General features: G+C 48.2%; 1 protein-coding gene across 1 annotated transcript in view; it reads right to left on the reverse strand.

Annotated features, from left to right (window-relative positions):
• Positions 1–16,135: 16,135 nt before the first annotated feature.
• The window catches only part of ASAH1 (N-acylsphingosine amidohydrolase 1), a 29,267-nt gene continuing 17,548 nt past the window's right edge, over positions 16,136–27,854 (reverse strand). Inside the window, exons 4-14 of the mRNA XM_020976733.2 lie at positions 27,365–27,451; positions 25,187–25,265; positions 22,939–23,013; positions 22,173–22,218; positions 21,534–21,678; positions 21,232–21,286; positions 21,057–21,138; positions 20,050–20,181; positions 19,823–19,946; positions 17,367–17,423; positions 16,136–16,723 (exon numbers count right to left, since the gene is read on the reverse strand). Coding sequence (XP_020832392.1) covers positions 16,634–16,723; positions 17,367–17,423; positions 19,823–19,946; positions 20,050–20,181; positions 21,057–21,138; positions 21,232–21,286; positions 21,534–21,678; positions 22,173–22,218; positions 22,939–23,013; positions 25,187–25,265; positions 27,365–27,451 — 972 coding nt within the window. The 3' untranslated portion in view covers positions 16,136–16,633. The remainder of the gene's footprint in view (positions 16,724–17,366; positions 17,424–19,822; positions 19,947–20,049; positions 20,182–21,056; positions 21,139–21,231; positions 21,287–21,533; positions 21,679–22,172; positions 22,219–22,938; positions 23,014–25,186; positions 25,266–27,364; positions 27,452–27,854) is intronic.

Consider the following 27,854-nt stretch of genomic DNA (forward strand, 5'->3'; position numbering starts at 1 on the left):
TGGGGAGTCGGGAGGGCTGAGTCCTGCCTCTGACACATCCACGTAACCCTGGACGAGGCACTCGGACCCTCAGTGCCCTCAGGCAAGACTCAAGTGCAGAGAAGGTGCCAGCAGGCAATGGCATCAGTAGAGGGAGTTTTCTCCTCCGGGAGTTCCCTAGATGAGTGGAATCACATTTCTAGACAAAAAGCTTCCAGGCTTCCTCTGAAGTTCTCTCCTCAGTGACGTGTGGGGTTGAGACTACTGGGTCCTCAAAGGCCAGAGGGAGGCTTGCCAGCCAGGCTTAGAGTACAAGCTCAGGGTAGATAATGTGCTTGTCACTCAAGGTTTACCTGACTGTGGAGAGGCTGTGGAGAGGTCACCATCCATGGTGGCCAATGAAGAACCGACCAGGGGCAGCGAGGCGGTGCAGTGGGGAGAGCGCCAGCTCCGGAGTCAGCAGGACCTGGGTTCAAATCCAGCCTCAGACACTTACCTGGGCAAGTCCCTTAACCCTAAAAAGAGAGAAAGAGAAAGAATCAACCGGCTGTGAAGGCGACTGGGCTCTGCACAGCTGGAGTCAGAGATCCCCGAGTGCTGCTAACCAGGTCTGCCTCCGTATACCAGCCACACGCCAGCCCTCTCCACAGTGGATGGACGGCTTGACAGACGCGGCACTACTGCTAGGTGAAGGTCCTTCAGTCAATCAAAGTGCATTTACTGTTCGATGCTTTATTCTGAATTTAATGACTATAAAAGGAGTTGTCCAACAGAAAAGGATATCATGGACTAAATCAAACAGGAAAGGCTGGTTACATGTGAGACCAGAAGCATCTTCGATAGAGAGCGTGGATTCTACATGGCACTTCCAGAGCTGTCCTGCTTGCCTGGGTCTTCTCCGCACTTTCTTCTGTTCTCTCCTGCGCGTTTAAAAACTTCTGATTCCTCTGCTATTTCCCCTTCTTTTTGTCGAGCTCGTTGCTATCACCCTCAGCCAGCCAGCCTCCCCCAAATCCTTCAGATAGTAAGACAAGCAAAACAGATCCACGTGTCTGCTGCTCCCCAGTCTGTTAGGAGGAACGCAGCCGACACCGTCTTTGGTCTCCTGGAAATGGGGTTCGTCTTTGCATTGATCGGTGACTTGACTTTCCTTCTGATGGTGTTGTTACTGTAGCAAACGTTCCCCTGGCTCTGCTCACTTCATTCTGCACCAGTTCACCCACATCTTCCCAAGGTACTCTGAAACCATCCTTCTCACTATTTCTTATGGTGAATAGTATTCTATTATGTAGGCCAAACTCCGGCCTCACAATTCCAGAATGAGACTGGCTACATCTTCCTCTCGGGACTCTAGGGGCGCCCCTGAAGTGTTGGGAGTGATTCTCCACAGCAATTGGCTCAAGCCCCACTGGTGTGCTCCTTGCTACACACACACACACACACACACACACACACACACACACACAGTGCATGATCACTTGAGAATTATTTAATCAGCCAGCCTTAAGTAACTTTTAGAAAAAGGTAATTGCTATAACGGTACAATAATAACAGATCATACTATTGTATATATATTGTGTGTGTGTGTATATATATATATATATATATATATATGAAAATTATTATTATATATATACATATATTGTATATACAATCTGCCCCACCCCTCCCCACCCTCTCCCACAAGTACATAGAGAGTCTATGGGAGAGTAGTCTGGAGCTTAGAAAGTACACACAGCTTTCTTACGGTAACTGGTTTCTGGAATTCCTTTGCTTTCATTTGTGGGGTGCTCAAAAAAATTCCCCTTAAGCACAGTGAATCTGCCAATCCATAGAGTCTTGGCTTTTGAACTAGGGACACTGCTAGGACATCAGTGAGAGCCTGGGAATTTCATCATCCTCCAGACCCTTCCCAGTTTCCAAGGTTCTCTTTTGGCCAAGAAGAGATGGGAGTGGCAAGGAGAAAGAGAGACCTAGATGAGGCTGAAGTTAAGGTCTTTCCTTCTGACACTCACCCCAAGCACTTCCTCCTGAAGGGTGTCCTGGAAAGTCTCCCTTGCTGCAGTTGCTGGAATTTGTCCCTTCTCAACCTGCCTGATAACTGATAGACAATCTTTGGGGTATGATCAAGCTTCTTTGGCCTCTCCAAACATGTTGCACAATTCATTCCTTTTAGCACATTGTGCTAAATGATTGGATTTATGATTGGCCTGTGATTAAATTGGTTGGGCATCTTGTCACTGACTTTAGGTGGGTAAATTTGATTTGAGTAAATCCAGTCCCTCAACCCTACATTCATATTCCTGTACCACAATTGGTGCAGCCATCCCCTAGCTGATGGGGGCCTGTTTTATCTCCTGTTCTTTGCTATAACAAAAAGAGCTGCTACAGATATTTTCGTACTGAATGGGATGTCCCAGTGAAGACTTCCCAGTGTAATTAAGGTAATGAGTTCAGAAGGTAGTGTGAGAAATGAACTCTCAGAAGTGAAGCCTCCTCAAAGGGTCAATAATTCTTGATTATTACTTTCAAAATCCTCCCCCACTCAGACCCTGTTTTAAAGCACTTAACAGAAAGAATAAGCCCTGCCTCACCCACAACCTGAGCCATTTGCCCTTGGCAGCTGCCTGGCCTCTTTCCTTGTCTTTGAATTTCGCTCCTAGAATGTAAGCCCCACCTCCCAGTCAGAATGCAAGCCCACCCCCAGTTAAGGGGGTAAGGGATAGTGGTGGGTGGAGACTTGTTTGCATAGTGGGCGGAGAATTGCTTTTATAAGGCGGCCCCTGTTACTCGGGTCTCAGCCATCTTGGGAGATTGTAGTAAAGGTTACCTTTGCTTTCCACCTTGAGAAGTCTCTGAGTTTACTTTGGGTTGGGGTCACTGTCCCACACAGTACCCATGGGACTTTCATCTCTTTCTTTGAGCTCTTTGGGCTTCTGGACCTACTAGGGGCTCACAGTGTTGTGATTTTGGGGGCACAGCTCCAAATTGCTTTTAAAAATGAAAGGACTAAGTTCATGACCAAAGAAAAGGTAGAGATTCAGAGGAAGTAAAATAAGTCATTTAGATTACATAAATTTGAGTGGTTTTGTATACACAAAACCAATGTAACCAAGACTAGAAGAAAAGCAGGAAACTGAGAAAAAAAATCTTCATAGCAAGTTTCTCTAATAAAGACCTCATGCTTCAAATATATAGGGAACTGAGCCAAATTTATAAAAATGGGAGCCACTTCCCAAACGATAAACAGTCAAAGGATATGAACAGGCAGTTTTCAGAGGAAGAAGTCAAAGCTATCGATAGTCATATAAAAATATAAATCACTAATAATTAAAGAAATGAAATTAAAACAACTATGACCTTAACTTTTTATGTTAGGTTGGGACCCCAAAATCAGAACACGTGGGTCCTGTCTAAAAGAATTCAACCCAAGCCTTCTTTCAGCCAAAGACAAGTTTTTTTAGAACATCCATCATATTGGGCAGACTCTCAAAGAGTCTGAATGTTAGTGAGCTATTGGCTAGATTGTAAGAATCTGAACACCTTAATGGTGACAAGATGGACCTTATAAACAGAAAGGCTGTGAGAGGGATCTAGGAGTGGCCAAGGAGTTTGAGGGAACAGTGAGGTAATAGAATGCAAGGGACCAGCACCACGTGGCCAAGGGAGAATGGAGCCTAGCTAGGATTAAGGGTGGAAAATGGCCAGGGGCCATAGGGAGAGAAGACAATAGAGGGCTGGGCTAGGTTAAGGGTAACAGAGATTGGGTATAGCCACAATAAAAGGCCAGTTGATAGGATTAAAGCTTCAGGGGAACTCCAGAGATTTGGCCTTGTGGGAAAGTTCAAGGTTTTTCCTTTTTGGGGTCTAGATCCCATACTCATAACTTATCAGATTGGCTGAAATGACAGAACAGAAAAATTCCAAATGCTGATGGGGATATGGAAAAATAGGGACACTAATGCACTGCTGGTGGAGTTGTGAACTGATCCAATCATTCTAAAGAACAATGCAGAACTATATATACCTAAAAAATCAAAGAGCTGTGCAAATCCATTGATCCAGCAATACCACTGCTAGGTTTATACTCAAAAGAGATCAAAGGAAAAGGAACTGAAAATGGCGGGAAAAGCTGTGGTATATGAATGTAATGGAATATTATTTTTAAAAATTTTAAATAATACTTTATTCGTTCCCAATTACATGTAAAAATCAAAAATTGTTTTGAGTTCCAATTTTTCTCCCTCCTTCTTTCACCTTCCCCCTCCCTGTGATGGTAAGCAATTTGATATAATTATACGTGTGCTGTCGTGTAAAACATTTCCATAGTAGTCATGTTGTGAAAGAAGACACAGACCCAGAGAAAAAAACTATGAAAAAAATGCAGTGAAAAATAATATGCTTCCATCTGCATTCAGACTCCATCAGCTCTTTCTCTCCCTTTGGATAGTATTTTTCATCATGAATCCTCTGGAATTGTCTTGGATCGTTGTGTCTCTGAATATAGCTAAGTCATTTGTAGTTGATCATACATTATTGCTATTAGTGTATACAGTGTTCTCCCGGTTCTGCTCACTTCACTTTGTATCAGTTTGTGTGAGTCTTTCCAGGTTTTTCTGAAATCAGCCTGCGTATCATTTCTTAAAGCACAAAAGTAATGAAATATTATTATGCTGAAAGAAATGCTGACGGGGTGTCATTGAGGTTTAGAGTTGGGAGAGCTGATTCAGGTGTGAAAGAACTCACTTAGACCTTCTCCGTAATCATTGGGAGCTTCATTGACACAAAAGTAGTGGACTAGTTCTGAAAAGAGGACTAGCCACTTACAGAGGGATGGGGACAGTTTTATTAGGAGAGGATGAGGAAGATGATTGCTTACAAGATAATTTTAGAAGTTTTGTGGGGGTTAAAAGGATCTTATGACATAGGATAAGGGAGACAAAGGGAATTCTTTATGGTAGGTTAAAGATTAGAGGACAGGGGGAGCCTACGGCTAAGGGAAACAAAAGCAATTCTTTTGGTACTGGTTCGAGATAAAGGGGAAAGGACTAGGAGGCCTTTCAAGTTACAGAATAAATTGGGGTTTCACAAATTCCTAGAAAAGCAACATCAATATCCTCTTAAACCTTAGGGCACTGTATGTCTTCCACTTCAGTGTGGTTCCTGGAAAACATGGGAAGACTTACTATGAACTGATGTAAAGTGAATTAAGAAGAACCAGAAGAACATTGAACACAATAACAGAGATACTGCAAAAGAATCAACTGTGAAAGATTTAGTAACTCTGATCAACACAATGACCCACTCAGTTCCAAAGGACTCATGATAAAAAAGGCTATCCACCTCCAGACAGAGAATTGATGCATGCAGAGTACAAATTGAAGCGTATTTTTTCTCTTTCTTTTTTCCTTCTTCTTTCCCCCACAGAACATGGCTAATGCAGAAGTGTTTTGCTTGACTTCATGTATGTAATGGGTATCACATTTCTTGCCTTCTCAGTGGGTGGGGGAGGGGTGGAGGAAGGAAGAGAATTTGGAACTGAAAATTAAATAAAATTTTTAAAAAATCATGCCTAATTTAAAAAAATCTTTGTTACACAGCATGGCTTGCAAGGGATGGGAGAGGGGATGGGAAATTTTTAGAAACAGTCTTTCTTTTTCTTAGTTTTTTTAATTTTTGCATGGCTAATATGGGAATGTGTTTTGCATGACTTCATACAAATAAAGGGTGTTACATTGTTTGTGTGGGAGAGGAGCAAGGGGGAGGGAGAGAATTTGGAAATAAAAAATAAAAGAACGAATGTTAAAAAAATAAATTACTATTGGGGAAAAAAAGAAATTTTTAGAAATGAAACATACATAAAAACACAAGTCTCAGTGCTCAGAGACTTGCTTTGAGATGACACAACACTCGCTTTGTCACGGGGAAGAGTTTGTGTCAGAGAACTGGCCAATAGCCAAGAGGAATTGACTACTCTAATGTTAAAAAAGAAACAAAGACAACTTCTGTTTTCATCCTCTTCCTTTCTCCTCAACTTGGGCTTAGAAGTCTCTGGGTCTTTCCTTTATAGGAGAAGAATCCCTACTCCATGTGGGAAAAATTATTTAGTATATTGTTTAAGAATTATTATACTATTAAACCTAATCTAGGTGATTAAAGAATGCTGCCCCACCCCAGTAATTGTCTAAATGCTGGAGAAGGCTACAAGGTATTCCAGGTTCCCCCAGGTCTGGATCCACCCAAAGCATTCATGTTTTGGGTTACACACTCAGAACTTGTGATGGGTCTGCCCAAGCTTAGGTTTTGGCTTATGGGTCAGAGGGATTTATATCTAAATCCTATTTAATGTAAACCTTCCAGAGCCACACCTCCTTTCTGGCTTGCTTTCCTCTACCAAATGACCTAATACATTTCTTTCTAAAACTATTTCATATTTTGGGTCCCTTCTCACAAACGATATCCACCACCTACCCCTACCATTGGATCAACTACTCTACTTGGCTTCCAGCCACTCTACTGCTGAAATGAGCCTACGCTTGGGCCTCTGGGCCCTAGCTGTCTTTTCCAGAAAATCAGTTTAAAAAATTTTTCAGAGAGGGAGATGAAAATTATGAGCAATATTGCCTCATAAAAAAAGAAAAGCAGTGAAGGATAAAACAGATTTAAAGAAAACATAGCTTTTAGAGGCCCAACCAGGGCCAAAGGGGAAGGATTCCCTAGAGATGGTGAGGTGCCCCAGAGCCTCCTGTCTGCAGATGATATCATGCTGGTTCCAAGCTCTGGACTGTCACAGAACCTCCTAGGCAAAATCTTTGACCATTCCAAAGAGCCTAGTCTAGCCATCCACACATGAAACATCAAGTGGGGGGGCAGCTAGGTGGCACAGTGGATAGAGCACCAGCCCTGAAGTCAGGAGGACCTGAGTTCAAATCCGGCCTCAGACCAAACACTTGACACTTACTAGCTGTGTGACCCTGGGCAAGTCACTTAACCCCAATTGCCAAAAAAAAAAAAAAAAGAAAGAAAGAAAGAAAAAGAAACATCGAGTGGGTGTCAGACACATAACACTTACTAGCTGTGTGACTGTGGACAAGTCATTTAACCCCTTTGCCTAGCCTCCCCCCAAAAAAATTCAAGTGGGTGAAAAGCATCTCTTTCCAGATTTTGGTATGTCCTTAGATACTTGGTCTGTAATGGTCGCCCATCAATGTATGTGTCTTGGATGATAGATGAGGAACTGGCTCCAGAACTAAAAGAGGAACAGCAGACTGAACAACAGTTCAGGGAATTGCAGAGTTCCTTTCTACAAAGACCTACAGCATCTTTTAGAAATAAAACCAAAAAAAGATGGCACATTCATCATAGGGGATTGAATGCTAAAACAGGAAATCCAAAGATGATTGGAATAACAGGCAGGTTTGGCCTTGGAGTACAAAATGAAGCAGGGCAGAGACTGATAGTTTTGTCAAGATATCTCACTGGTTGCAGCAAACACTCTTTTTCAAGAACCCAAAAGGTGGCTCTACATACAAGATGTTCAATACTGAAATCAGATTGATTATGTGTTTTGCAGCCAAAGGTTAAGAAACTCTACACAGTCAGAGCAAGACCTGGGGCTGACTGTGGCTCAGATCATGAGCTTCTCATTGCAAAACTCAGACTTAAACTGAAGAAAGTAGGGAAAACCGTCAGACCGTGTAGGTAGGACCTAAACAACATCCCTTATGAATATGAAGCGGAGGCGATGAATAGATTTAAGGAATTAGATCAGAGAGAAGAGTGCCTGAAGAACTATGGACAGAGGTTGGCAATATCGTACAGTAGGCAGCAACAAAGAACGTCCCAAAGAAAAAGAAGAGCAAGAAAGCAAAATGGTGATGTGGTGAGGCTTCAAGGAGAAAGGGGAAGATATACTCAAATAAATGCAGTAAATAAGTACAAATAAGTACAGCAAGGAGAGATAAGGAGATTTTCTTACCTGAGTAATGCAAAAAAAAAATAGAATGAGAAAGGCAAGAAATCTCTTCAAGAAAATCACAGATACCAAGGGAATGTTGCATGCAAAAATGGGAATGATTGGGATTTAACAGAAGAAGAGATCAAGAAGAGGTGGTAAGGATGCACAAAAGAACCACAGGAGAAAGGTCTTAACATCACTGATAACCAGGATGGTGTGGTTACTGAGGAGAACCAGACATTCTGGAGAATGAAGTCAAGTGGGCCTCAGGAAGCATGGCTAACAGTAAGGCTGGTGGAGGTGATGGCATTCCAGCTGAGCTATTTAAAATCCTAAAGGATGATGCTGTTAAATGCTGCACTCAATATGCCAGCAAATGTGGAAAACTCAACAGTGGCCACTGGATCGGAAAAGATCAGCTTACATCCCAATCCTAGAGAAAGGCAGATGCTTTGCTATTAATATGGTAATTATATTAATAATTTTCTAATATGAAGCCAACCCTGAATCCTTAGTATAGATCTGTGAGCTAGTGAAAATCAGAGAGTTTTTCATTCGTATGAAGGGGTGCTGGCACCAGAGGAGTGGATTGTGAGATGGTGAAAACTGATCACTCCCCAACCCTAGGATGTATATACGCTAGGTAGGGTTTACTGACCTGGAGACCAGGCATTGTCCCATGCCCGGGTCACTCGCTGTAGCACAGTTAAAGTTAAGCTTCCTGGGGCCCTGCCCTTCCTTTTGATTTAGACACTTTAGAGAATAACATGATTTTGGTAGTCTAGATGAGGACGTTGGTAAACTAAAGTCATCAGGTCGAATCCAGCTGCCCCCTCCTTTGGTATGGTCTGAGAGCTAAGATTAGTTTAACGTGTTAAAGTGGTTTGATTGTACTTAAAACTGTAAAAAACAAACAAAAACAACCCTGTTCTTAGCTCACAGGCCATTCAAAATGGGCGGGAGCAGGATTTGGCCTGTCCAGACTCCTGAGATTGCAGCCTGGCCTAACAGAGGATGGGGAGGCTTCCTATTAATGTCTTTCTTTTAGCCGTAAGCTGTTCATCAGCCTTGGACAAGAGCGCACGTCTTGCTGCATGTCTGAATCCTCAGCCGCCCGTGGAGCAAGGAGCGATGGAGGCTGGGCCCCCATGTTGCTCTCTTGGCATCTGTCATCCTTCCCTAAGGACCATCCCTTTGTGGCAGCTTTGCTCTTCGGAAAGAACTCCTCTGTGTGTCCTGCAAAACGCTACAAGGTCGTGATGCACACCTCATTGCTGTCTGCCATACAGCCTCTTTGCTGATATTTTATTGACTCTTTGTGTCAATATTCATTAAGGTTATTGGTCTATAGCTTTCTTTCACTGATTTGTTTCTCCCTGGTTTAGTCCTATTTGTATCATAGAAGGAATTCCTATTTTTCCAAACAATTTATATAAAATTGGAATTGTTCTTGATAAACTTACTTATAAATCTATCTGGTCCCATTTTTTTTCCCTTGGGAGTTCACTCGTGGCTTATTCAATTTCTTTTTCTGACATTGAGTTATTTAAATTCTCTATTTCTTCTAGTAATCTAGGTATTTTATGTTTTTGTAGATATTCATCCATTTCATTTAAATTGTCACCTTTGTTAGTATATAATTGGGCAAACTAGCTTCTAGTTATTTCCTGTATTTCTTTGTTATGATTTATCCTTTTAAAATCTTTGATCCTGGCAATTTGGATACTAGCAAATACTTTATTAGTTTTTTAAAAACACAGCTTATAATTTTACTTCTCAGTTCAAAGGATGGGTTCTTTGCTTTCATTTTTATTAATCTCTTGAGAAGTTCCGTTTTGGCATTTAGTGGGGGTATTTTAAATTGTTGGGTTTTTCAGTTGCACGCCACATTAATTTTATTTCTCTTTTTGTTGAATAACATGTTTTGAGAGAGAAATCTTACCCGCAGGTACTGTGACTATATCCCTAAAGTTTTGGTGTGATGTATCACTGTTGTCATCTTCTTTGATAAAATTTTCTACTATTTCTATACATTATTTTTTGACTCAGAAATTCTTTAGGATTAACTTGTTTAGACTCCAATTAAGTTTTAATCTTTTCTTTAAAGGCCTTTTGTTGAACAGAATTTCATTGCACTAAATATTTCTGCTTTTCGCACTTGTTGGCGAGGTTATTATGCCCACATACATGGAGAATATTTGTACAGGTGCCCTACTGGATGAAAAATACACTCCCTTTCATTTCCATTCAGTAATTGCCAGAGATTTAGCATATCTAACTTTTCCTTTCTCTTTTTTTGCACTTAATAATATATTTTTCCAATTACATGTAAATACAGTTTTCAACATTCATTTTGTAAGACTTTTAGTCTCAAAATTTTCTCTCTCCCTCCCTTCCCTCCCCCCTCCCCAAGACAGTAACCAATCTGATATAGATTATACATGAACAATCATGTCTAACTTTTTTACATGTTTTTTTATTTTATTAATTTATTTTGATTTATCAACAATCACTTCCATACGCTTTTGAGTTTAAAATTTTTCTCCCCCTTCCTCCCCTCCACCCTCCCCAAGATGGCACGCAATCTGATATAGGCTATACATTTACATTCCTATTAAACATATTTTCACATTAGTGGTGTTGTAAGTAAAAATTAAAACCAATAGGAGGAACCATCAGAAAGAAGAAACAAAACTCAACAGAAGAGAAAAAAAAATAGCAATTCAACTTCCATAGTTCTTTCTTTGGATGTGGATGGCACTTTCCATCATGAGGCCTCTGGAGATGTCTTAGATCTTTGTATCGCTGGGAAGGGTTACGTTTATCAATATTAGTTATCGCACAACGTGGCCGTTATTGTGTATAACTTTCTCTTGGTTCTGCTCACTTCACTCAGCATCAGACCACACAAGTCTTTCCAGGTTTTTCTGAAGTCAGCCTGTTCATCATTTCTTACAGCACAATAGTATTCCATTACATTCATATACCACAACTTGCTCAGCCATTCCCAATGGATGGGCATCCTCTCAATTTCCAATTCTTTGCCAGCACAAAAAGAGCTGCTATGAATATTTTTGTACATGTGGGTCCTTTTCCCATTTGTATGATCTCTTTGGGATATAGCCCTAAAAGTGCTATTGCTGGGTCAAAGGGTATGCACATTTTTATAGCCCTTTGGGCATAGTTCCAAATTGTTCTCCAAAATGGTTGGATCATTTCACAACTCCACCAACAATGCATTAGCGTTCCAATTTTCCCACATCTTCTCCAACATTTATCATTTTCCTGTTTTGTCATGTTGGCCAATCTGATAGGTGTGATGTGGTACCTCAGAGTAGTTTTGATTTGCATTTCTCTAATCAATAATGATTTAGAGCATTTTTCATATACTATAGATGGCTTTAATTTCTTCATCTGAGAACTGTCTGTTCATATCCTTTGACCATTTATCAATTGGGGAATGGCTTGTATTTTTATAAATCTAACTTTTCTAAAAAGCTATTTGGGTCATTAATTTCTTTCTTGTTTATCTTTTGGTTAGATCTTAATAGATCTGAGAGAGGAATATTAAAGTCTCCAACTTTTTTTATTTTTACTATTTTCCCCTTTAATTTAATTAACTTTACCTTTAAGTATTTAGCTGCTATGCCATTCTACGCGCACACACACACATATGTATAGTTGATATTTTCTATGGTACTTTTAAACATAATGTAGTTTCTCTATTTTGATTGTTATGTTATCTGAGAACATGATTGCTGATTTCATTTTTCTGATTTCATTTGAAATCATATTTTGCCCAGGACCTTTCTTTTAACTCTGAATCTATTTCAAGTTTCACGTGTATCTCTTATAAACATGTTAGATTCTGCTTCCTAATACATTCTGCTACCTTCCTCTGTCCTAGGGGTGAATTCATCCCATTTCCTCTTTGCCCTCTCCACCCCACCCCCACCCCAACCCCATTTACAAAGAAGAAGATATTGAAGAATATGCTCATCTCTAATGATCTATATTTTATGCATTGTGCTTCTATTGTATCACAATGTGCTGCTCTTCCCCTCACCTAGACTTAGCTCATAGATTGTTGACCTTTCTTTCATTTCTCTGTCCACCTCCTTCATGCTTCAGACTTCCAAAAAGGGATTTTCTTTTGCTTAAGGCTAATCCTTTCAGGGCAGCTAGGTGGTGCAGTAAATAGAGCTCTGGCCTTGGAGACAGGAGTACCTGAGTTCAAATCCAGCCTCAGATACTTAACACTTACTAGCTCTGTGACCTTGGGCAAGTCACTTAACCCTGATAGCCTCACCCCCCCCAAAAAAAAGCAAAAAAAAAAGACTAATCCTTTCCTGAACCTGCCCCTCCCTCTTAATCCCCAGGTCCCCTCTCCTAGTGCCCTTCCTTGTTGAGTTAATAAAATGCTGGATTCTCTCTGTGTGTATATTCAACTCTCCTCGGATTCAGATGAAAATGAGGTTCCTATGTAGCCCACTTCCCCATCCCTTCCTCCCTGTCTGCCGTCTTGTCACCGAACACTGCTTATGTGAGATTTCCACATAAATTGAAAATTATGTCAATTGCCATCTCCTTCCTTCCTCTTTCTACTTAAATATATTCTTTTTCCCCCTTAAGATCATTAAAATACAATAAAAATGTAGCATCCCCTTGGTTTACTTGATTATTTTTCATTCTGGTGCCCTTAATAAACCCTTGCTGGAGTAGTTTTGAGAAAAGGAAAGGGAATAGGCATTTTTAGAGTGCCAGGTACTGTGCTAAAGGCTTCCTCAAACAGCACTGGGAGGTGGGAGTTATTATCCCCATTTTACAGTTGAGGAAACTGAGGCAAACTGAGGTTAGGTGAGTTGCCCAGGGTTACAGCTAGAAGCTTTAAATTGAGATCCTCCTGACCCCAGGTCCAGGGCTCTCTCCCCTGGGCCACCAGCTGCCTCTGAGCAAAGGTAGGAAGATAAGGTGCTTCCTCTCACACCTGCCATCTTTCAGTAGCTCATGCTTAGCACCATACTAAGGGCTGGGGATGCAAGATCAAAGTCAAAGAGGTCCTGCCCTCAAATAGCTTACATTCCAGGACAGGTGGGGAGGACCACTCAGACACATAAAGATATAAAAAACAAACACATGACTGCAATGAAGGCCTCACACGGAAGGTGATGTGCAAATTGAGCTTTGAAGAAACCTACAGATTCTAAGGCACAGAGATGGTGGTGGATTGTCATGAGAGAGGAGGCAAGGTCAGTTGGAAACATTGTGAAAGGCTTCAGGTGACAGAGACAATGATAAAAAAGGGAAGTCCCCTTCAAAATACCTTTAAAAATCATAAAATACCAGGATTCAATCTCCAAATTCAATGCTTGTCTGGATTCAATGAGAAAAATGCTCCTTAAAGAAACAACAATCAGCTTAAATCATTGGAAGAATACTCAGTGTCCATGGCTAGGACATGCCGATATAATACAAATGACAATGCAATCAAAATTGATTGACAGATTTAGTGCCATTCCAATCAAAGTGCCAACGGGTCTGCTTTACAGAACTAGACAAATTCATAACAAGTTCATTTACAGGAGCAAAGGATTTTGAGTTACGAAAGGATGTAATGAAGTAAGGCAAAGAGGAAGGGAGATGAGAACCTCTGACTAGATTATGAAACAAGTCATCAGAATAATTTGGTAATGGCTAAAAATGATAGAAAAGTAGATCAATGGTCCAGAGGAGATAAGGCAGAATCAGAAATAATTGAACTCATTAACTGGAGGCTCAGTAAATCAGCAACCATGAATTTCTTAGGAAAGAACTCACTATTTGATAAGAACTGTTGGGAAAACTGGAAATTAGTCTGGCAGAAATTAGGTTTGGAGTAACATCTTATACTACATTCCACAACAAATTGAAAATGGATACGTGATTGGTATATTGAAAAAAACGTAATTAAAAAATTAGAAGAGAAGCAGATGATATGCAGGTGTGAGTAAGGAGGTGAATTCTTCACTAAAAAAGAGAATTATAAAAAATACAGCAAATAATTTTGAGTACATGTGCTGGAAAAGCTTTTGTACAAGAAAAATGAATGCTTCTAGGATAAGGGAAATGGTCCACTGAGAAAAAAAACCCTTTGTATCCATCATCTCTAATAAGGGTTTGTTATCCAAGACATATGGAAAATAACTAGAAATACGTGAGACCAAAAGCCATTCCCCAGCTGATAAGTGGTTAAAGGATATGAACAAAATTATCAAAAGAATTGCAAACTCCTAACGATTGATCATATGAAAGAATGCCCCAAATCATTTATAGAAGAAAGGCAAATTAAAGGACCCCTGAGGTTTCACCTCACCTCCAACAAATTGTCAAAGATGCCAAAAGATGGTAATAGTCCACATTGAAGAGGCTGTGGCATGACAGGTGTGCTAATGCATTACCAGTGGAGCTGCAAATTTCTACTTATGTAAATTAATAATCTCTAGTTATAAATAAAGTGACTTAAATACTCATATTTGTCCCAGAGATGTCACAGTTAGACATTTGGTCATTGACCAAAAGAAAGACTCTATAAATACCAAAATATTTATAGCTGCATTTTGGGGGGTAGCAAATTGGAAATGAATAGATGCCAATCAGCTGGAGAATGGGTAAGTCAACTGTGCTCCAGTGCTGTAAGAAATGATTGATATGATGAAGAGAAGAGTGGAGAGCCGAGGAAAGAACAGAGCCGAGGACGACAATGTGAATGAAGGAGCGCCACGGCTTGCCTGAAACCAAATGATGGGAAACCAAAAGGCTGAGGTTGGCCCCCAAGAGGAGTCTCGAGGCGCCCCCTCCTCCTCCAAGGGCTTGGGTTCATTTTGCTGGCATTTCTTCCTCCTTCTTTCCTCCCCTTTACTCCTTGTAGAAAGGCTGCTCCCTGGGAGGCAGCGGTGGGGAAAGGGAGTGAGGCACAGAGGAGCATGGGAGGTGCCAGCCTGGATCTCGCTTTTGACCCAGCGGTAAGAGGGGGCCATTGGAGTGCCACGGCCAGGCCTGTACCTTGGGAAGGTCATTTTGGCGCCTGGTGGCGGGTGGACGGGGAGGGGAGAGCCTGGAGGCAGGGAGGCCATTGGGAAGCTGCTGAAATAGCCCACGAGACAGGAAGTGGCCGCAGTCCACTGGAGGATCTCCTCTCCTGTCTGGTTCATCGTCACCCCCAAAGGGAACCAGAGCTGTCCTGGGCCGCTAAGACCCAGCCATCCAATGCGATGCACAGCGCTGTGTGGCCTCAGAGGGAGACTGCGATGATTTTCCTTTCCTGTACAGTAAAGAGCAAACTACCCTGGAGCTGTCTGCGTGAAGGCCTCAGGGTCTGAGTGGAGTCCTCAGACCTCGCTCACTTTGGGCAGCAATGGCAGCGGGACCCAACCTGCCGCTCACTTCACGCAGCCACCTGTGGCCACTGCTACAGAGGTCCAGTCACTCCAAGGGGCTGGAGGTGGACACACGGGACCCCAGGGGGCCGGCAGGGCACAGTGTGTCCAGTCCCAAGTGAGCAGTCACTGGGCCGGCCACACAGTCACGGCTGCGCTGGGTGCAGGGTTCCCCCCCAAAAAAAAAAGGAGGTGAGTAGGCCATTTTATCTTTGTCTGTGCTAATTCGTCCTTGTCCCTCCAGCACTGGGGCTCCTCTTCTCTCCTCTCCACAGTGCAGTATTGTCAAAAGTGGAGGCTCTGGGGGCCCCAGGAGAGACGCGCCAACCATGGACTTGGACGTCTACAGCTAACGGGCGATACCAGGGTCAGAGGTGGGGTGGGGGCTGGCCAATCACAGCCATGCTCCTCCGTGAATTCCCGTCACGGTCCTCAACCCCTGCTCCGGATTTAAACCAGGTCCCCCTCAATCCACAAGGCACACACACACACACACACGAGTACAACGTCAGCACTGCCTGAATGCCCGCTGTGAACCCAGCATCATAGCAGACACAGGATCTCAGTGGGTGTATACCTTTCTCATTGATAATTGAAAGCTAGGAAAACAAGGGGCGGGGGAATTTTTGGAATAAAAGTATACTGCCCACTGAGAAGCATTTGGAGCAGACGACAGCCAGTCGCTGCAGGCGGTGGGGACCTTCCACAGCCCCATCGAGAAGGCCACCACCGCTCACCAGGCACCGTGGCACCCGGGGACGCCCCGAAACCACAGAAGGCGGTGTTGCACAACAGTGTGTTTATTTTAATGGGGAGAAAAAGAAGCGCGTGGTCGCTCAGCCAAGAGCAAAGCCCAGAACCGTCCATCTCTTTCGGCTGACCACCGCCCCTCCAGGGCGGTGATCCAGGCTCTGGTGTGACCGCGGGCTGGCCGGCGTCCTGTGGGATGGGCCTGGCCCGTGGGAGCCCATCCCACCATTCAAGGGTCCCAGAGGGCCCTAATCTAAGAGCAAGGCCTGGCACATATTTAGGAGAGGCCGGCGACTTTGATGCCAAAGGACTGCTTCATTTTCCTAGCAATTACTGGCAAATTCAGAAAGAATCACAGAGGATCAGCGTTAGAGTAAATTCCTTGGATTGTCTACAAGCATGAGGAAGTGAGGATGAGCCTGGGGTCCTAGGCGCCTTCTGAAGCTGGTCCTAGGGCCTGCCTGCACAGAGCTCCCCTAGTCACGGGGCAAAAGAGCCCCCGAGATCCTGCTACAGTCCAGATGCCTGCTCCTCACCAGCCGATACAAGGGTCTGGGCAGTCACGCAGGTAGGACTCATACACGTCACTGGGAACGTCGATCAGTGTGGTATAGACTGTGAGCTGTAAGAAACACCACTTGTGTCCTTAGCACGTTGGCCGGTTCAGACCACAACCCCAGACTGGGCAGCCTGCTCACTCTCACAGGGGCAATGAGGCATCCTTGGAACAGGGGGCCCCAGCCCTGCCAGGCAGAGAGACGAGGGACCTGCCCAGGGTCACACAGCTGGGGAGGGGGTCTTCCTGACTTGAGGCTAGCTCTACCCACCCACCACCTCAAGCTGCCTCTCTAGAATCCCCAATGTGACCCTCTATAGACAGAAGCACCAGACAGACCCACCCCCGGCCTCTTCAGCCCTTCCCCACCCACCCTGTGTGAGTGCCACACGGTCGTGCTCCCCACCCCCCAACGATGGCCATGGTTTGGGGCTCCCCGTTCTTATCAACACTGGCAGCTACAGCCCCTGCAGGCCACATGGCCACGCTACTGCCAGAACAGCCACCACCCTACTGAGCGTAGACTAAAAGCAATTCCTGCCCAGTTTGTCCCAACAAACCAGGGTGCCACACCTCAGTGACTGGTCTCTCCATCACACCAAAAATGAAGCCACCTAACCCAGGGTGGCCGCTAACCCGATTCTTCAGCTCACACCACCCTGAGGGGAAGGGGTGAGTATCAGGCCGAGGATTCCCAGACAAGAATTACCTTGTTGAGAACTGGCTTTGTGGACAGGATGTCATAGGAGGAGGCCAACGAGATGTTCTAGGAGAGAGAAGCGCCACATTGGTGAGTCCTGAAGGCAGGGCAGCGGCTGCCCTGACCCCCCAAGGGGGCAGCTCAGAGCCGGCAGGACCCGCCAGGTCAGCATGAGCCCCAAGAGCTCGCTCCTCACCAACAGACCCATCCATGCTGGCAGGTGGGGCTCAGGAGGGAGAAGGCCACCATCTAGAGCCAGCACTGTCCCATCCCCCCAGGCATGGGAGGGCAGATCCCAGACTGCTGAAGTCTGAACGAGCCCTCTCATTACTTACGACGTCCATAAGTGCCAACGTTGTACCCATAGGCCCAAGCCAAGGATAAAACCTCCCTGCCACCCTGAACCCCCCCGCCGCCCTCGTTCCATTCTCCCTGGGGGATCTCTCCCTGCCTGATCTCCCCAGACTGAAGCCAGCTTCTGCAGGTGTCCACAGCCTCCCAGAGCACAAAGCAATCGTGGGCACAGACCACCCAGGCTCCAGGGCATCCTCTGACCCCGAGCCCAGCACAGCCTGGATGACCGAAGCCCTCCACTACCGCCCTCTCCCTCTGCCAGGCGCAGCATCAGTTTCCCCAATGTGCCAGGCATGTCCTTTCTGGCCAGGTGGTCTCTAGTGTGTGCCAGTGACAAACCACTTGTGTTTCTCCTTCCACTGACCTTCACACAAACGTGCTTCGGCTCATGCTTCCCGGCTTTCCTCCCATGAGAACCCCCCCTGCATATTCTTACCATCCAACATGCCCTCCACCCATCACCATCTTCTGGGGGCCAGCCCCCCATGCCTCGGGGATGCTTCGGTTAGGACCCGAGGCTCCTCTGGCCGCCTCAGATCCGGGCATCTGTGTGCAGACGCTTGTGGTCGGGGACTTTACCCGCCGCTCCTTCCCCGGACTTTGTCTCCTATGAACTTTGGGGCGTCTCAAACGTGATTCTGCTTCCTTTCTTATGGCATCTAACGCGGGGTAATGACAGGCTATCTTCCTCCTTCCTCCTTTTCTAGTTCACAGCCCCTCAGATGAGCCGTTGGGTTCCCAGCTGTCTGTGGCTGGGAATCTGTCCGCCCCCTTCTCATATGCCACTTCCTCGGCCAGCTGCTCACTTCCCACATTAACTTTTCTCTTCTGCATCCCCCGATGCAGACCATCTTTTGCCTCCATTCTTACCAATGACCCTTTAATCCCTGAATGGGGGTTGCTTCAGACAAAGAGACCTCGGAAAGACCCTAGCTTAAAAAGGCCAGGGTCTCCCATGCATCGGGGTCATCACCGTGGTCCTGACCTGTGTCCAGCTCCTGGATCCAGATGGCTCCAGAAAAGAGGGTGAGGCCAGTGACCGTGCACAGCCCTGCCTCACTTAAACCCAATTCACATGCAAGTCATGGAATCTCCTTCCTGATGTCACCGTCCTCTTACAGAACAAAGGAGAAGCAGCAACATTTGGGCTCCTGTGACTGCAGATAAGTCTGGATAAGGGTCAGGAGGGCCACCTTTATGGACACAACAGAGCTCTCCAGCAACGTCACCAGGCTGACCACTATGGGCCTCCCCCAACAGGGAATCCCCCTCCCCATCCCAGGCTGACCAGTAAGGGGCCTTGGCCCCCTCTCCTCCCAGAAAGGAATTCCCCCCCCCCATCTCAGGCTGACCAGTACAGGCCTCCCCGAGCTCCCTCCCCATCTCAGGTTGACAGTGAAGTACCTGGGTGCCCCCCCCAGCAGGGAATCCTCCCTCCCCCCATCCCGGGCTGGCCAGTAAGGTACCTCAGCCCCCCCCCCCTGCAGGAATCCCACCCCCTCTTCTCTCCTTGCTCTGTCCTCACGGGATGCTCTGGGGTCTCCCCACTCCCCACCCTGTCAGGCCAGGCCTCTCCTCCTCCTCTCTAAGCAGAGCCTCTGATCTACTGCTAAGCTCCATACGCCCAGCCGCTCTTCTCCACCCTGGGCCCGGGGGGGTCACATCGTCCTTCTCCACTGTCCTACCAGGCCAAACATGCCCTCTTCTACCTCCTGTGCCCCTCCCTTCTCCAGGAGGCCCACCCTGGCTTCCAGCCTGGCCCACGCTCCCCACCTGAAGGCCCCTCTCCTCTGCCTCTGGTTCCCTTGCTCTGACACGCCCTCCTCTCCAGTTCCCTCCGGCCCCCCAGCCTCCCCAGTTTCTACCTAGAAGGAGGGGCTTGGAGATTCCAGTCCTTCCATCTTTCCTCCGTTTCTCCCAAATTCAGCCACGTTTCTTCCCCCAAAACCCGACCTCTGACTTCTCCCTCCCCTGTGCTGGGGCCTGGCCCGCTCTCCCCTCTTCACACAGAAGCAAGAGCCCAAAGCATACAGTAGGTGCCCACTAACGGCTGGCCGGAAGGAGCCCAAACCTTCTCTTTGCCGTCTCGGCCGACAGCTCTGCAGACTCACCTCTTGTGTGGTCTGGTTTAAACAGAGGGTGGCGGGCTTCCTCCGGTCATCAATGAAGAAGGGGGCTTTCCAGCGGTCATAGTTGGTCTCCACCAAGAACCACCTGCCTTCCTTGGGCTTGAGCCTGCGGGCGGACAGACGGATGGACGGACAGACAGATGGGCAGACCGACAGACGGACAGAGCCCTGAGCCTCGCCCCGCTCCCTTCGCCCCCCCAGACACTTACTCGTAGACGTCCACGGTGGACTTTCGGTCCCGAGTGATCACGCAGCCCTCCCCGGACTTGTTACCCCCCAGGATGAAGTAGGCCGGGGCCAGGACTGTGGTTTTGATCAGCAGGTTCTTGGCGTCTTCGTAACTGTGCACAGGTGAGCGGGAGAACCCGTCACTGCTTCCCTCGGTCTACGCCACCCGCCCTCGGGGGGCTTCCCTTCTGGGAGACCCTGCATTTGTTCCTGAAGCTTTTATCATTAGTGATGACGGCGTCTGTGGCCAGCAGCCCCCAGGAGCGGCCCAGACTTAGGCAGAATGGGGAGCCAGAGAGAGCAGAGCCAGGCCTGAGGGCCGCTCTCGCCCTCTCCGGAGGGCGCTGGTCTGGGGGTTCTGTGTGGGGAGGGACCGCATATTTGCTGTGGCCCGAAGTAGCAGTCAGAGCGGATGTTGGCGTCTGAGGGTCATTTCTGGACTAACGTAAAAAGGAGACGCCTCCTCAGACCCAGAACTCCCTGAGGGGCCTGTGATAAAAATCTCCCAGGGACTGCTGAGAATTTGGCTTCCCCAACCAGGTGACCAGTCTCACTTGGCGCTTGACCACAGCCCTCTGGAGCGGGTCGTCCGCTAGGGGATATCACACTCATTTGACAGAAGAGGACACCGAGGCACAGAGGCCTCTGACCTCACACCGTCACAAGGCACTCGTGACGGGAGAAGCCAGGCTGTACATCTTGACTCTGGACCTCCCTCTGAACCTTTACCTAAGCCTCTGCAGAGACAGCAGCAGCCACCCTCCCATGTGAGGGGGCAGCCTTCCTAGCCAGGGGAGGAGGCCCTGAGGGAGGGGAGCCTGAGCCCTTGTTAGAACTCAGAAACCAAAGTGCTGTCCTCCTCCCCCTCCCCACTGTCCCCAGGCCTGCTGTCCTGGGGCAGTCCCGGGGGCCTCAGGGCCTCCAAGGCAGAGGGCCAGAACCCAGGCATCCTAGAGTCACCCTGGGGCCGCTGTGCACAACCCATTACCTTGTGGCGTTCTCCAGCACGCTTCTCATGAGGAACCCTATCCACATGTCTTCCCTTCTGCCCAACATCCATTCTATGACGCCTGAAGAGAGAGGGGACATGCGCAGATGGCCTCGGGATGTTCTGAGGAGCCTGGCCCACCCCCGCCCAGGAGGCCCCACAAGCCGCTCCTCACCCAGGAAGCCCCCGTTCAAGTTGAAGCGCTCATTCAAGGTCAGGCTGAAGGTCCCCTGGGAGAAACGTGGACAGAGCAGTGCTGAGGACCACTGTTCTTCCCATCAGACCAGCCAGGCCCAGTGCCGAGTGTGAAGGCAGAACTGGGGCCTGACCCAGCTCCTCTGTGCCAGCTCTGCCATCAGACCACCCTCAGGCTGACCACTTCACTTCCGTCCCACCTTCTCCCCCCCGAAGCTGCTGCAGCCATGCTGCTGGCAGTTCCCCCCAACTCCCCACAGCTCAGAAACAGAGGCTCCTCACTGGCTTCATGCCTGTCAACATGCCCACGTAGCCTGCAAATGAGGTGGCTTTGAAGACCGTCCGATTGTTCTTCTGGAAATCCAGATTCACCGATAGCGGCTTCAGGTTTTCTGTCACAGTCCAGGAATTATTGTTCATGTTCCACCTGCAAAGACACGTCTACGTGTGCCTGGCATGCCAAGGGATGGGCCGGGCCCCAAGCTCATGGTGTCCTCTGGAGGCAGGACCCCGGGAAGGATGCCTGCACCCCAAGATAATCCAAGGCTTTGGCATGGGGGTGGAGTGGGGGTTGTCACTGACCCCTTCCAGGCCAACACCGAGCCTTCTTGGTGGGCACATCCAGGGAGGGGCCGCGGCCCGCCTGCTCTACCTACATCTTCCTCCCGGCTCAATTGCTCAGCCCTCACAGCTACACCCCACACCGCTTCTCTTGCCTCTACAGGAGGCCTGTCTCTGGGGCCCCTTCCCTGATGCCTCAGGCTAAGTGAGGCCTAAAGGCTTGGTCACCCATGGACTTCAGGATCAGGCTGGGCCTGCCTTCCACCCTCATATCAGACACCTGGTCACACAACGTGGCCTACATGGCCACAGATACAGCCCTTGTGCCTTGTCGGTGGTCAGGCCAGCCTGGGCACTTACCCAAGAAAGACACCAAAATCCATATTTCTAACATGGAACAAATGACCTCAGGAAAGAAAAGAGCAAGAAGTGAGGGTTAGAACCCATGATGGTCCCTGTCTTTCCCTTTCCTCCAGTTCACCGCAATGGGAAGTCCTCTGCTGGCCACAAAACCAAAGGGCCTCAGGCTGGCTAGTGCGGCCAGGCACCCGGTCAAGCTAGCCATGCTGCCATGGCCATGTCTCTTAGGTTCTACATCTGGCTTCAGAGAGGACCAAGGACTTAGGAAGTTCTGAGTGAGCAGGGGGAAGAGAGGGCGCCTTCCTTTATCACAGCGCTCTCCCTGCCCAAGATGGCAGCCAGCCCTTTCCTGAGGAGGGAGGCAGAAGTGGAATGCCATCGTCCAGTGGTCAATGACCCCAGAGTCTCGAGGGCTGTCTTTGCTGTTGGAGCATGAGGTTCAGCTGAGGGGAAAGAAGGGAGGATGCCATACTTGGCAGGGGGCTGGAATGCCAAGTGCAGAGGCACCAACGATCTTCTTGGGTCTGGGGTGGTCGGGGGCGCCACGTTAGGGCTGGACAGATCCTAAAAGCCTCACTGCTGACTAATGTAAGTGACTGGATGCGTGTGGAAGTCTGAGCACACCAGGCTTTAGCCGCGGCCTCAAAGGTCTGCCACCTATGAAGAGTCTGCCAGGCAGATAAGGCCAAAATGGGAAGGCCACATCTACAGCCAGCCCTAGGTCCCTCCCCACTCGGGTGCTCACCACCCAATACATATCTCTTACCTTTCTTATCTTCTGCTATGATGGACGTACAGATAGTGAAGAGTTCGTAGAAAATGTTGAAAGAAAGAACCTCACCTGAAGGGAACAAGGCACACGCCAGGTTAGCAAACAGACCAGAGACGGAGGGTGTGCAGACCTCCTGACCCGGGGACCCCATGCCCCAGAGGGCGAGGGGCCCAGCTACCGACAACAGCTCCTTGGTGCTGAGGAGGGTGGAGGCCCTCGGCGGGGACAGCTGAACAAAGCATGGCTCTATTTCTATTCTGCTCTCCTCTTCTAAGAGATCTGGGCCCTTCTCTGCAAAGATTTCTTGGAATAGGATATCCAGCCTCCTTTTTGGTTGTGGAATGCACAGGGTCCACCAAGTCTTCATTTTATTCTTCTCCATCTGTTTTCTGGGTCACTCGGCTTTGCCATTTTCTATTTTTTCTGCCTTGTGACTTTGTTTTAATGTTTCTTGTTGCCTCATGGAGTCATTGGCTTTCTTCTGGTCCGCTCTAATTCTCAGGAATTTTGTGGCTCAGGCAGGCTTTGTACTTCCTGCATTAAGTCTTGACTCCCCTTCCAATTCTCTCTGCCACAGTTTTCATTTCTTCTCCATTTTTTTTCTCAAACGCTCATTCCATTTAGACAAACATGTTTAACTCTTGCTTGCTTCATCTTTCCCGAGTATTCCAGTGCAGAATCTCCACTGCGCTTTCCTCTGAGATATTCTGGAGTCATTCTCTTCTATATCTGTGTCTTCAGAGACCTCCCCCGCCCTGGCCAATATCTCAGGAGGGTGGGGTTCTTTTGTGGTCTGCCCTTTCTCCCAGGGACTTGGTGTGAGGGTTGGCCTTCGTGGCCCTTTTGGAGGCAAGGGCTGGCTAGTCCTGTTGCGTCCCCTTGGGATGCTGAGGGTTGTGTTGTTCCAAGTTCTGGGGACCTTCAAGCTTTCGGAGCCCCCAGAAGGGTCTGATCCAGGGCGGATTGCTGCCCTCTGGTCTGAGCTCGAGAAGATGCTGCTGGACTCTGCTGGTTCAGTGGCAGAATTCTGGGCCCCCCTGCGGCCCCCACCCTGGTTACTTCTCTGAGGGCTCGGCTGGACGTGGGGAGTGAGACCCTGCCCTGTGCCTGGGCTTTGAGCCACGCTGCTGCCGCTGGTGGTGGTGAGTTCTGATCTCTGTTGTCGGTACACTGCCCCGTGCCTCCCTCCCGGGAACGCAGCTGCCCTGCACAGTCAGTCCCTTTCTCAGCCCTCCCTGGATCTGGGATCTAGAACTGGGCGGTGGGTGATGATGCTTATAGTTCACACCTGTCCCTGTTGCGTGCCCTGAGGTGGCTCTGGAGGTGCTCCAGTATAGCCTGAGACCTCCTCTTGCCGTGGTGTCCAGCCTCTCCTGGTGTGTGACTTGCTCATGGCCTGACCCATCTCCGGTGTCTGAAGACCTCTCTGTCCGTCTCCCCGTGCTGAGCTCGACTAGGATTTCAGCCGCACTTCTGAACAGTCTCTCATGGGATGGATGGAGAGATGTAGGAGTGAGAGAGCACGGCCAGGTGGGGACAGAAGGAAGCCAAAGACCTGTCACTAATGGTTCAATGACAGCTTGAGAGGCGTCCCCGGAGGGCGCCGGGGACCTGCACCATTTCAATATTTGGATCCAGGCCTGATCAAGGTGTGGATGACACCCACGGAGCAGGGGGAAGTCAGATACAGGATCCAAAGAGATGTTGGGCGGAATCTCACAAGATACCCTCAGACAGGCACAGGTGCGGGCCCCTTCCCCTACAGTACCACCTCAGGGGAAGCATCCAGGGGTGGTCTCCCCGCCTCAGCCCCAGAGAGGGGCCCCCAGGCCGTGCCACCTGCGAGCACTGAGTGCAGGGACTGCAGGGATGCGCGTGCTCTGAAGAGATGAAGACCAGAGGGGCTGGAGCTGAAGAAGGGACCCCCAAGGGCAGGGGGGGAGGATGTGGAGGCAAAAGGAGGCTTGAAGCCAGGAAAGCTGCCTACCCAAAGTTGGGTAGTGAGCTCCTGGTCATAGGCGGTATGAGGAGAGGCCTGTCTGCTGCTTGTTGGGCATGTAGATAAGGGGGTTCTTGGCGAGGGAGGAGATGGCCTTGATGTCTCAACAATTCTTCCTGTATCCTCTGTTATTTAACTCATAAAGCATCACGTAAACATTCCTCTAGCACACAGTGGATTCTAAAATACTGAGAGAACCAGAAAAAGCCCTTTTCCTCTCCCTCCCCGGCCCCTGGAGGTTACCTAGAGGGACTCCTGACACGTCTGCAATCCCCTTCAATTCCTCCTCAAAGGGCCAGGGAAGGTTGCCAAGCATGCTGGGCTGAAATTCAGAAGGCAGAGATAGCATCAGGCCATGCTCAGTGTTGGCCCCATATCAAATACAGTAATGATCTTCGTTCTAAAGTGAAATGCAGGGAAAAGGTGCAAAAATCCCAGACTGTCCCTGCGTGGGGAAAACACTGGATATTCAGCTGCTCCTAAACCCCCAGTAGGTTTTCTGTTGAAATGTTGGTTTTGAATTGGAAATGGAGGGGATGCCCATCAACTGGGGAATGGCTTAACAAACTGTGGTATATGAATGTAATGGAATACTATTGTGCTATAAGAAATGATGAGCAGGCAGACTTCAGAAAAACCTGGAAAGACTTATATGGTCTGATGCTGAGTGAAGTGAGCAGAACCAAGAGAACGCTGTACATGATAACAGTCACACTGTGCAATGACTAACTTTGATAGACTTAGCCCTTCCCAGCAATGCAAGGATGTAAGACATCTCCAAAGGTCTCATGATGCTATCCACATCCAGAGAAACAACTATGGAATCTGAATGCAGATGGAAGCCCATTCTTTTCATTTTCTTTGTTTTTTGTGTTTTTTTTCTTTCGTCCTGTCTCTTCTTTCACAATACAACTAATGTGGAAATATGTGTGACATGCATACTCTACATCAGATTGGTTGCCATCATGGAAAGGGGGAGAGGGGAGGGAGAAAAAATTTGGAACTGAAAATCTTACGAAAAATGAAGGTTGAAAACTATCTTTACATGTAATGAGAAAAAATAAAATATTATTCACATAAAAAAAATTTTGAAACAGAAATGTTGGTTTTAATGCTTTGCGCTCTTAAGAACATGAGAATGGGATAGCACCGAGCTTCTTCCAAAGTCAGGGTAACAGCTGTGAGGGGGGTGGGGAGAGCCTGAAGAGAGAGGAATGGCAGTGGGGACACCCTGCTGGAGAAGGGGGAGAGGGGATGGTGCTGGCCTGGAGACGGTGCCACGGGCAGGGAGAAGGCCGCCTCTTTCCTCATCAGGTGCGGAAGGGAAGGGGAGATGGTGGAGGATGCCAAGGGGTTGGGAAGTGTAGAGAGGAGGAAAGCCCTCTCCTGCAGTGGTCTGTTTTCTCAGCAAAGAAAGAGGCAAGGGCCTCGTTTAGGGTTGGGAGAGGGGATACCCTGGGATGCTCAAGGAGAGAAGGGGAGATCTAGACCAGCCACTGTGGGGAGTATGTGTGGAGGGCAGGCCCAGTGGAGACCAGATACCATCCATTCACGGGAACCTCCTCGGCATACTGGGATGGGTTCCTCTGGCTCTATTTGGCAGCCTGTGGGGGGGGGGGCGGAGCAGATGATGAGGACAAACCGAGGCTGAGGCCTGGCAAGGCACAAGCACCCACAGTAGGCCAGGGGAGGGTAGAGGACTTGAGAGCAGAGGAATGGGTACAGTGACCCGGTGAACCACGGAGAAGTGAGGGGGGAGTCGTGGCCTGGGGACCAAATACTGAGGGATCAGTGAGGAGGAAGAATATGCCCGCCATGGTGGCAGGGAAGGCTCAGGACCCAAGGACCTTCTAGGTTAGGGCTACAGTTAGGTCTAGGTCCTTTGACTGAGTCCAAGCTTCACAGAACAAATCCTTTCATTAAGGCGATCTGTTATGCGACGTTGGGATTCCAAGGGCCAGTCTTGAGGACCTAGAGGGCCACATGTGCATTCGCAGCCGCAGGCTTAGGCCAAGACCTTCTGGACTTCTCCATCATGGAGTGAACGACTCATCAGGGCCGTGTGAGATCAAGGGGGTCTATCCCTGGGGGCAGAAGGGGGGGATGGAGGTGGGAGACAGGGGAGCTGAGGAACGGGAAGGTGTTCAGTAGAATAACAGCAGGGCTTGGAGCAGAGAGGGCAACGGGGGCCAGCGCACTGGAATGTCCGGGGGGCCAAGAGGTGATGGAGTCGTGTCAGGGGTGAGGCAGAACGGCGTCCTAATGGCGCTCACCCCCTCCCTGGAGCATGTCCTCCACCTCCCTCCCCCATCTCACCCCCAGCCCAGGAGAAGCGAGCCACAGACACCCCCATTCCCACCCCGCGCAGAAATGCACGCACGTACACCCACAATGATCGCCGTAGATGTTAGCCAGCCTTACCAAGCGCTCATCCACCATCTTTATAACTTTCCCACTGGGAAAGAAAGTGTTCACCACGTTCTTCACATTCCGCACGATGTTCCGGAACTGGGATGACAAACAAACATAACCGTCAGGAAGCAGGCGGCACAGACCCCAGCGGTCCCCGGGATACAGGGCAATGAGAGCCTCAGAGGCTCCGAGCCGGGAAGCCACCGGACCCAACAATCCTACTTTACAGATGGGTAAACCGAGGTTCGGAAGGAAAGCCATCGACTCCAACCCAGGTGCTTTGCCTCCAAGTCCAGATAATTAAATTATAATTCGTATCTTGGGATGATTTCCTGTGCCAGACAAGCTCACTGCAACCTAACCGGATCTTTAAAACTCCATTTCATGCATTATTTTTACGTCTTTTTTCCTGACCCAGAAGATGACCAGAGAGGGTGGAGGGCTGGTCAGATGGGCAAGAGCCGCCTGAGAGGCCGGCTGGACTTGGGAAGACCCCCTG

This window comes from Phascolarctos cinereus, unplaced genomic scaffold (assembly GCF_003287225.1).
Source record: "Phascolarctos cinereus isolate Bilbo 61053 unplaced genomic scaffold, phaCin_HiC Scaffold_9;HRSCAF=440, whole genome shotgun sequence".
In the NCBI taxonomy this organism is placed as follows: domain Eukaryota; kingdom Metazoa; phylum Chordata; class Mammalia; order Diprotodontia; family Phascolarctidae; genus Phascolarctos; species Phascolarctos cinereus.